We start from the raw sequence: 10,885 nt of genomic DNA, 5'->3' as shown, positions 1-10,885 counted from the left end.
AAACTCAAAAACTAGTGCAGATCCATAAAGACTTACTTTTAAGGTTAAATGTATGGTCTAGATAATTTGTTACAATTTACGCTATTTTTAGAGCTTCATATCCTATTTTTTTTCACAATCATTATGTTCAAGCCAAGATGATCGATGTAAATGTTTTCTAATGCTTAGATTGCAGTTTTCAATGAGTTGAATTATGAAGTGAAGCTTTACTTATTTTGATGGGACGGCAGCCCTATCAAACCATTTTCCTTTCTTGAAAAGGACTTTCTACCATAAAACATTTGGAACGGGGTGACCCCATCAGAGATACCAATGTAATTGTCAAAATTGATGGGGTCATAAATGTTTGCTCAATATCATGCCACAAACATTTAAGGGGAAGGAAGCAAAATAGAATCTGCTATTTCTAAGTTTTAGAAACAGATTTACTTTTTATGGTGGCCAAGCTTGGGACCTAGTGAAGATTAGGTGTGACACATCTCAGTCAAAGCTCCATAAGAGAACCAAACCCAAGTTTCAAGGCCATGGCTAGCAGCATGGAAACCAGTGTTGTAGAAGCCATTAATGGCCTCTTCCTCCTCTCCTCAGCTTACCTAGTCTTCATGATGCAGCTTGGCTTTGCCATGCTTTGTGCTGGCTCAGTTAGAGCCAAAAACACCATGAATATCATGCTCTCCAATGTGATAGATGCAGTTGTGGGCTCACTTAGCTACTATCTCTTTGGCTTTGCCTTGGCCTTTGGGTCCCCCTCAAACCCCTTCATTGGAACCAAGAGCTTTGCCCTAGAGTCAGGGTCCATAGACTACTCCTATTTCTTGTACCAATGGGCCTTTGCCATAGCTGTGGCTGGGATCACTAGTGGCTCCATAGCTGAGAGAACCCAATTTGGAGCTTACTTGGTTTACAGTTTTTGGCTAACTGGGTTTGTTTACCCAGTTGTTGCACACTGGGTATGGTCTAGTGATGGTTGGCTTAATACTGCCTATGGTGGTGGTGGCGGCGGCGGCCCTTTGTTGGGTTCGGGGGCCATTGATTTTGCGGGGAGTGGTGTGGTGCACCTAGTGGGTGGTGTGGCCGGGTTGTGGGGGTCGGTGATCGAGGGGCCGCGGGTCGGGAGGTTTGACGCATTTGGGGGGGTGGTGCCTATGCGTGGCCACAATGCAACATTGGTGGTGCTCGGGACTTTCTTGCTTTGGTTTGGGTGGTTCGGGTTCAATCCCGGGTCGTTCATCACGATCATGGTTCGTGCTCTCTCTCTTACACACCAGTTTCTGATTAGTTGAGGATTTTTTTTTTTCTTTTTTGATAATTCAGTGGGGAAGACAGCCTCTATCCATTTTTTCAAATAGTTTAAGAGTTGGACCCCTATCAAATGTTAAATTCGACACTCATTTTTTCAAATAGTTTAGAAGTTGGTCCCCTATCAAATGTAAAATTCGACCGGTGGGGTGTGTCATTTCTTTACAAAAGAGTTTGAGACAACTTTTTGGCCTCTTAGCTTAGTCAATAGTACAACCCCAATCACCTCAGTTTACATTTAATAAGTAGGACCGACTGTGACCTTACCTAAGTAAACGGTCCTTCCCATTAAAAATGGGTGTGGTTTCTATAAAGCTGAGGCCCTAAACAATCAAAATAAAGCACACCTTTAAATAGAATCGAAAGATGTTGTTTCAATACTGGAAATCTTTGTGATGGCTTAGAAAATAAATTTTCATCTCTAATTATAAAGTTTAAAACTTAAAAAATAATGTAGATCAAGTAGATCGACAAACACATGAAAAACGTGAAAATTGACGGTTTGAAAATGTATTACAAGATGTATTATTTTTAAGACTTGAAATCCATTTTTTCTCATGTCTATGCGTCTTGAGGTCCAGATGATCAATTTGAGGATTTTTGGGCATCGAAACAACTTATTTTAGTGAATTCTTGAGGTGCGCCTTAATTTGATTGTTTAGGGCCTCACCCTAATATAAACTTATCCTTTTAAAAACTCGGTGCCTTGTAAGCAAGCAACTGTGCAATACCTTTCACCTGCCTAACAAAAGGCATGCCTATCTACCTTCTTCCAATTTCTCAATCTTTATTTGATTTATTCTTTTTAGCATTTTTTTAATGGTGTAGATTCGACCACATATATAAGGAGAAGGAGCTTGTTTTATTTCCTCTTCCTTTCTTGTTTTCATATGGAGGGATGATTTTGAGGGAAAACATATATCGACCATCAATTTATGGGCAGGAATGATCTTAACTACCACACTGGAAAATTTGGGGCTGGTTACAAAAATGTGGACCTCATGGGATTTAATGGTTAGAATGAACTGGGTTCATCTAAACACCAATCGACATGGCTCATTCGATCGTTTCCCTACGGATGGAAACTAGAAAACAGGATTGTATAATGGAAAAAGTTTATATAAGGCTGCAGCCTTATACTGTAGAAGTAGAGTGAACCTCAAAATTCCAGTAGAAAAGTTGGAGAACCTTATAATTGATTATCTCGACCTTGAGGTGTATGAATATAAACGAAAAAAAAGAATTCAAATCCAAAAAATAGTGCATCATGTAACAAGTTATTTGTATCATCCATTTACAAGATTTTCAAGTGTTTATAAATCTGGTCGATTTGTATCTTTTAGAATTTTGAATTTTATTGCTAAAGTCGAATACAAAATTTTCAAATCATTGTAAGATTTATGACACTAAACTACATCTCCAGATAAAATTTAGAAGTACACCTTAATTCTACAGTATAAGGAGGCAACATTATATAAACCTCACCCTATAAAATGATTTTTATTTTTTTATTTTTTATTTTTTGACAATTTTTGGATTTTGATGAATTCTAGCTGTCCAATTTTACATTAGATGACCTCAAATGTTTGAGAATTTTATGTACAAATAGCACCGGTATCATTGTGCAATCCTAAAAATATTCAAAATTAACTTTAAAAGTAGGGATTGTATACAACGAGACCATTTACCTTTGGTATAGGGAGGTCAAAATTACTTACAATGAACTGATGTGAAATCTAATAGCTTGGGTGTGTCATAAAGTTCGAAAAAATTTCTTTTAAACTTTGAGTTTGGTCAATGAAATAAATACAGCCACCCTATTTCATATCCAATGGTCAAGATTAATTGCGACCACTTTATACGAAATGTAATTAGTCTCATTATATTCTTTCCCTTAAAGGTAACTTTAGATTGTTCGTAAAGATGGTCGAAAGGAAAAGAAAAATAAGATGCATATGGCTAGAATGCATAGAGTTAGATGACTGCGGAATTTCTTGGTCGAGTTAGAAGAAAAGGCACTTCTAGAATTACAAAATTCATCCTAAAGAGGGAAAAGCATTTTAGAATTGCAACACTTTACTGATTGTTTAGCCGATCTCAATTCGTTGGGAAAAGGTTTTGACGATGAACACTCTGTTGATTGGTGGTACTCAAATCTCAAGCACACAAAAGGATTACAAAGTGTTGTAACTTATAAGGTTCACATGTTCTCAGCACTGTCTTCTACTATCTGTTAGGGATTGTTTACAAAGAAACCGTTTATCTTTTATAAATGGAGGTCATAATCATTCTTGTCCCTTAAATTTAAAAAATGGGTAGATGTAAGAGTGTCATTGAATAGACACAAAGTTCCTAAAAAAAAATAATCGAACTTTATGACTCAACTCAAGCCATTTAATTTAACATTTAATAAGTGAGAATGATTGTGACCTCCATGTACAAAAGATAAATGATATCATTGTAGAAAATCCCTATATATTATATGAGAATCCAACTAGGGATGGCAATAGGTAAAGTGGCCAGCCTACCCTAAGTAAGCATGGGACAAGGCCAGCATATGTCGCTCCTAGGGTTAGTTCCGGGCATGCATATGTGATCCATACTGCGGTGCCCAAGTTGGGTAGATCATGGCCATACCTAACCTGGGCATATGTCCGGCTTGGCCCACATGAAGAGGCCTAGGTTGGCCTTGCAACAAGCTAGACTGGGGTCCGGGTCTTGGCCATTACCACCCCTAAATCCAGCAATACTTGTTTTTTAAGTACTCAACAATCTTGACAGGGAAATGTAACTGGGGTGGCTCGAACAGCTTTGACCACCACACTCGCTGGCTCAACCGCTGGCCTTGTCACACTATTTGGAAAGCGCATCCTGGTCGGTCACTGGGATGCCCTTGATGTGTGCAACGGCCTCATAGGTGGGTTTGTAGCAATAACATCAGGGTGTGCAGTGGTTGATTTGTGGGCATCGGTGGTATGTGGATTCGTGGCTGCTCTAGTCTTGATCTGTCTCAATATACTGGCATTGAAATTCCAGTACGACGATCCTCTCGAAGCCGCTCAACTACACGGAGGCTGCGGAGCTTGGGGAGTATTATTCACAGGGTTATTTGCTAAAGAAGAATTTGTTCTGCAAGCTTACGGCAGCAAAGGAAGCGAAACTCGACCTTACGGAGTTATAATGGGTGGTGGATGGCAGTTGCTTGGCTCGCAGATAATTGAAATTCTCGTGATTGTGGCTTGGGTGAGTGTCACAATGGGACCATTGTTTTTCTTGCTTCATAAGCTGAGGATGCTGAGAATTTCTAGGGATGAAGAAGTTGCAGGACTTGATGTTTCTCACCATGGGGGTTATGCTTACCAGGCTCATCATGATGATGAAGAACCTCGATTCTATGCAGACTATGTTAGGATGCAAATGAATTCAAACTCTTAGTTATCATCTAGTTTTTTTATGGGGATTGGCCTAGTGGCACAAGGGAGACTGTCCAAAGTTCACATCCAAGATTATTCACACCTCAAAAAAAAGTCCTAAGCCAAGTATCACTTCTATGAGAGGTTTGTCTTATAAGTCATTATTTTTCCTACCCCAACTTTTAAAGCGATTTTATACTATAAGACCATTTACAACTGTTGCATGCTCACGATCATCGGTACCGTCTGATATGAACAATCGCTTCTAATTATCAAATATGAAATCAAGCGGCTAAAGGTGTATCAGGAAGTTTCAGAAAAAATTTACTAGACTTTTGAGTATAGTGATCAGCACACTTCCAACTGCGTGATTTTATTTATAATGGCTAAAAGTGATTGTAATTTTGTGCTAAAAGTAAACAGCCTTTGTATATAAATTGTCATTATTAAATTGTGCATTTATTTATTTGACTCTAAGTTGCTTGTTTGCTTTGTTAAAATGAAGAAGGGCAAGCCTAAGGAGCAAGAGGGAGTAAAAGAAATTCTTGCTATGTCCACTTTTTGGTTTCAAATTATGCTTTCATTGTACATGACTTAAATATAATAAGTTGGGCTTGTCGGCATAAAAATGATACTATTGATGTTGTGTTTTATGCATGGTTTCCCTTTATAGCTCTATGTTATGGGTAGTTTCTCTAAATCGAGTCTAGTTGACTATAGCATGTTGTTGACAAGTATCAATTGATGTAAAAGTTGAAATTATTAAAGAATTGTCTATAAAGAGAATATTTATTTATTTTTGTATATGGTGGTCAAAATTATGTTTGTTCTTTAAATTTCGAAATGGGTCGTTATAGAAGTATTATTGAATAGACACAAAGCTCCAAAAAAGAATTTTCAGACTTTGTGATTAACCCCAAGCCATCCAATTTGATATCTAATGAGTTAGAATGATTTGTGACATCAATATATAAAAAATAAATGATCTCTTTAATTGGTGTGGTTTTAGAAGGCCTCGCTAAAAAAATACAATTTTGTCATCAGAAAACTCTGAGATGACCTGCAAATTCATTTTTCCTCGTGAATGAGAATATGAAGTTCCAAAAATGGATATGGCCCTTACCCAAAAACATGGATCTGGCCGATATATATGGAAACTCAAAATGGATGGTCCAAAAAAGGCACCACAAAATGAATTAAGGCTTGAAATCTTTTTTTTGTTTTTTGTTTCCCCGATCCATGATTATGAGTGCTTCACCCAAAAACATGGGTCTGGCCAACTTATAGAAACTCAAAATGGGTGGTCCAAACAAAAGGCATTTCATAATTAATTATTTCTAGGGCTTGCAATCTTTTTTTTTTTTTGGTTTCCTCGATCCATGATTCTGACATGGAAATGATCCGTTTGTCTAGTTTCCATATTTAATGTAGAGGGAATTGTTTAAAAAACTCTTTTGTTGTTTTTTTTTGAGGTAGTTGAGCAGCTGGAATCAAGCTTGAGATGTAGTGCTTCTAAATGTCATTTGCTAACCACTCGACCCCAAACCCAATTCCTTAATACCACATAACTTGGACAAATTTTTGTAATTTATTGCTCAATGAGCTGAGTCTTCACAAGATTATGACTGATGAGACAAATTCATGGAAAGGGTCCATGCCAAGCCCTAATTAAGCAATTCCGATAAGGAAAATGAAAACGAAAAGGGAGATAAGCAACAATTCCAATACAACAAAAATGCCTCTTGACTTCTTCTGAGCATTGTAGACTCCACATAATATACGCTATTTTTGGTTTCAATTGAAGTAAAACTTATACCATGTTTTGAGATTTTCTCGAGTTTTAACTAGAATTTCAGCTTTGCCCTTTAACCAAAGATAAGGAGTCACCCGACCTAGGTCCGTGTATGGGTCAAGAAATCAGACTTGGCGGGTCGGGTCTAGGTCCAATATTGGACACAACCACTATTCAAGTCCAGATTCATGTGGACTGGACCCGAATACTATTATTAGTTAAATAATATATAATATATACTATTTTAATGATATTTAATTCATAGGTAATTAAATATAACTATATATTTTAGTTATAATATTTAAATAAGGGTACAAATGGCATATAGATGCATCCGTAGCTGTAGAGGTAAGGTGCACCTTCAAATTTTATCATGATATATAATTTTAATGTAAAATGTTTTTAGGATTATCTCAAAATCTCTTTTTATATCTAATTATAAAATTTTAAATTAAAAAATGGTTAAAATCAAGTAGATCCATAAACATATGAAAATCTTGAAAATGGACGGTGTAGATAATATGTTGTAAAATGCACTATTTATGAGACTTAAAATCTTTTTGTTTTTCATGGTCATACATCTCGATGTCAAGATGAGCAATAAAAGAGTTTTTCAACATTAAAATTACCTTCTCCGATGGATTTTTGAGGTGCATCCGTAGTTCTAAATTATAAGGTTTCATCCATTTATAAACTTTTTCCTTTAAATAATATATGTATATATTTAATATAATACTTAAGTATATTTAATTTTTTATTATTTTTGGATCGGGTCCAATCATGTCCGGTTCCCAAGCCCGACCAGTTGCCACCCCTAAAGAAGGGATCAATTTTTTAGTTTTATCTAGGAAATTTGGATAATGTATTAGAGGAAGGATACAATAAAATTGGTCAAATTTGAAGTGACCCACCAAGGTCCGCATGCATGAACAACGGCTTTTGCCTCTCATTTATGGGTATTGATAGAAAAGAGTTGAGTTGACTTAGAATTGGTCGAGTTATTTAATATCACAACCCAATAGACATAGAGGAAGTCGCACAAACGTCAGTGATTTTCCCAAGTTTGGGTCCTTGTTACTAATTTCAAAGATGATTCATTGAGTCGGGCCTCAAAAAAGTGTCTGACTAGGCTGAATTTTGATGCATCCTTAAATCTAAAAGAAAGGTTCTTGAAGATTTCAAAAAAACCGAGAACTAAATTATTTAGATTACATCAAATTCTAATGAATTGGGCCTCAGGACAATGGTTAGTTTGAGACCGAACCCACATTTTAAATGTTGTATGTAATCTTCTTTGTTGGTCTAGGCTTGAGAATTAGGCTATGTTTCACATTTTATCTTTACACAATCAACACTAGAATAGAACCAAGGCCACCTAAAATGAGCTCCCTAGGACCTAGGGGGTCATTCTCTAAACTACAAAGTTGCATAATCTCCATCAATGTTTAGAAAAACGGATCAGTGGGATGGATCATCCACCGACCGATCCCATGTCAGATTGTCGATTCATATTTATTTGCATCAGCGATTTAGGAAATATTAAAAGTAAAGAAACAAAATAAACAAAAAATTGTATGAGGCTTTTAAACGTTGGAATACAGGGAAATAAGCAATAAAAAAATGAACAAGAATAAACAAGAGGGGACTTTTATGGTGGAACCGGCCGGTTCTGATACTTGGCCAGAACCGATTCGATTTCCACTAATTCACAACTTGGATTCACTTCATAAATATTTGGTTCCCTAATTTCACTTCAGGATCCAAAAATTTGACCATTGTGGGCATCCCAATACAAGCTTGGAAAGGATCTGATGAAAATTCGCAGCCATGAAATAAGCATTCATTGAGAAATTCACTCATGCTCACAAGTAGACTATAACCCATGGAGCCCATGACAAATACACAGTAATTTAAATTTGTACAATTACACAGAATTTAAAATTACTACAATAAGTGAGATATTCACATAAACCTTGCTATCTTAGCTAGAAAAATACGAACTGTGATATTCATTAACCAAGTGGACCAGACTCCTCAAACCTATGTTTTACTTACATTCATTAATTTCCTAAATTTATTTATTTTTTCTTATTCATGATTACCATGGTATAGATTATCCATCTCTAAAATATTGGATACAATTTAAAAAGGACTTTAGAGGGAGGACACAAATGAATAAATGAGTCAGCTGACTAAACCCTATCCTATTAGATATTATCCTATATAGGAAAAAATTTATATAAAGTGTCATTTTATACTATTGAAGTAAAGTGCACCATATAGATCTTCTAGAAGAGTGTTACTATATTGGAGAATCCTCCAATTGATCATCTCAACCTCGAGATGTTGGATATGAAAAAAAACATAAAAGAATTTCAAGTTCTAAAAATAGTGCACCTTGTACAAGTTATCTGGACCGTTTATTTATAAGATTTTCAAGTATTTATAGATCTACTCTATCTATACCACTTTTAGAATTTTAAATTTCGTATCTTGGTAGGAAAATAGATTTCCAAATGATCATCAATTTTCTTATACTAAAACTACATCTCCGAACAAAATTTAGAGATCTGTTTTAATTCTACAATATAAGGAAGATGCCTTGTATAAACTTCACACTCCTATATAATTAGAAATTATATATTATAAGATTGTACAATACTTGTTAGGAAGTACGATTTGGTTCAAACAAAATGCTCAAAAAGGTTAAGAGATATACTTAAAAAGACATGATTAGAAGTAGTACGAAAAGATATGAAAACTTATGATGTCATTGAGAGTATGACCTTTGATATAGTAGAATAATAGTCTAAAATTCGTATAGCTGATTTCAAACAGTTGGAAAAAAGCTATGATAATGATGATATTGTCTTTAGTAAGAAAAGAAAAACCATCCCCGCCATCAGATTTGAGGGTGGCTAGGTGTCAGTCCCTTCGACAAGATGAATGCAAATAATAGAACATTTCCTGCTACCCAATTTGTCTTCTAACCACTAAAGGCAAATTTTCATTGGATGCATAAATGTTTCATGTTTTGCAAAGGGTTGGTCGGATCTGGATCTGGCTGGACCCAGACCCGAAACTAAAGTTATCGGCCTCTGAACCAATTGAACCCAACCCAAAAATAAACAAATAAATATATATATATAGTTATATTTATTTAGATATCAATTAAATATTATTAAAATATTTAATATTATTTATATAATAACATTATTCTGGTTGGGTCCATATGGGCTCGGACCCAGACCCGGACTCGAATAATATTAGTGTCCAATATTTAGACCCCGACCCTCCTGCTCTGCCGGGTCCAAATGTCGGATCCTAGGTCAGGTCCAGGTCTATTGCCACCCCTAAATTACAAAGTTAACTAAGGGAAATTGCTTCATGCTGGCTAAACCACATGGCTAAATATGTGGTCCTAAAAGTGTAAAGCATCCATCTTTAAGATGGATGCAAGTAGGTATTCCATCTAGAAACAGCCAAATGTTTTCTTAGTAGAATATTTATTTATAATTTTTAAAATTCTCTTATTTTTTGAATTATTATTTATAATTTTTAAAATTTTCTTATTTTTTGAATTATTATTTATAATTTTTAAAATTTACTAATTTTTTCATATTCATGATATCCATGTAAGAGATTAAATGTCTTTAAAAATTAAGTCAAAAAATCCATCTAAAAAATAGATTTATTAATAGGCCCGCATTTTTACATATGCGGGCTTGGCCGCATAGAAACCGGGTCCGTTAACTAATGGCACTTCTGCTATTTTTCTTAAATTTGTGCCCATTATCATTCCCCGTTGTGCCTCCTCACCTAGTCCCACTACCGACACGTTTCCGGTCATCGAACGCCCCAAAAAAATCAATGTTATCGTCACACGTGTACATACCTTCACAAACCACTCCACCTAAAGGACCCATGGGTCACCGGCTATAGCCGGTGACAACGTTATCGCCTTTGCCTTGTGTGGCATGTACTAGGAGATCGTGACCGGCTCGTCCGGTCGCTCTATAAAGCGTGGTGAGTCGGCCGTACTCGATATTCCCTTCTCTCTAAACTTTCTCTCTCTCTCTACGTTCTCCCTTTCCCTCACTTCCTTTCTCTATCTACGTTCTCCCTTTCCCTCTCTAGGTTTTAGAGAGATATGCAAGAGTGGGTTTTCTCTCTCTAAACGTCCTTTTTCTCTCTCTAAACTTTCTTTATCTCTCTACGTTCTACCTTTACCTCTTACTTCCCTTCTCTCTGTACATTCTCCTTTTCCCTCTCTAGGTTTTAGAGAGAGACACAAAAAGTGTTTTTTATTTGCTGGCCTTACTGTTTACTCTCCTCTCCTTTCTCTCCTCTTTCCTCTCTCTCTCTCTTCTTTTGTGTGAAT

The 10,885-nt window shown here is 36.0% G+C and overlaps 1 protein-coding gene across 2 annotated transcripts; it reads left to right on the top strand.

Moving 5' to 3' along the window:
- The first annotated feature begins 417 nt into the window (after positions 1-417).
- LOC18437940 (ammonium transporter 1 member 3) lies at positions 418-5,516 on the top strand. Of its 2 annotated transcripts, none has more exons than XM_088873086.1 (2): positions 418-1,241; positions 5,218-5,516. In XM_088873086.1, the coding sequence occupies exons 1-2, from the start codon at positions 525-527 to the stop codon at positions 5,308-5,310; spliced, it is 810 nt and encodes a 269-aa protein (XP_088729212.1). In that variant the 5' UTR covers positions 418-524; the 3' UTR covers positions 5,311-5,516. The 2 variants fall into 2 exon arrangements, with proteins under 2 accessions (XP_088729212.1, XP_006848199.1); XM_006848136.3 differs by lacking the exon at positions 5,218-5,516 and adding an exon at positions 4,081-5,163.
- Positions 5,517-10,885: the final 5,369 nt, after the last annotated feature.

The sequence above is a fragment of the Amborella trichopoda genome, chromosome 8 (genome assembly GCF_054954075.1).
Source record: "Amborella trichopoda isolate Santa Cruz 75 chromosome 8, AtrichopodaSantaCruz75HAP2 v2.0, whole genome shotgun sequence".
Lineage (NCBI taxonomy): Eukaryota > Viridiplantae > Streptophyta > Magnoliopsida > Amborellales > Amborellaceae > Amborella > Amborella trichopoda.
The sequence above is the reverse complement of the archived record's forward strand: the minus strand, read 5'-3'. Positions and strand labels throughout refer to the sequence as shown.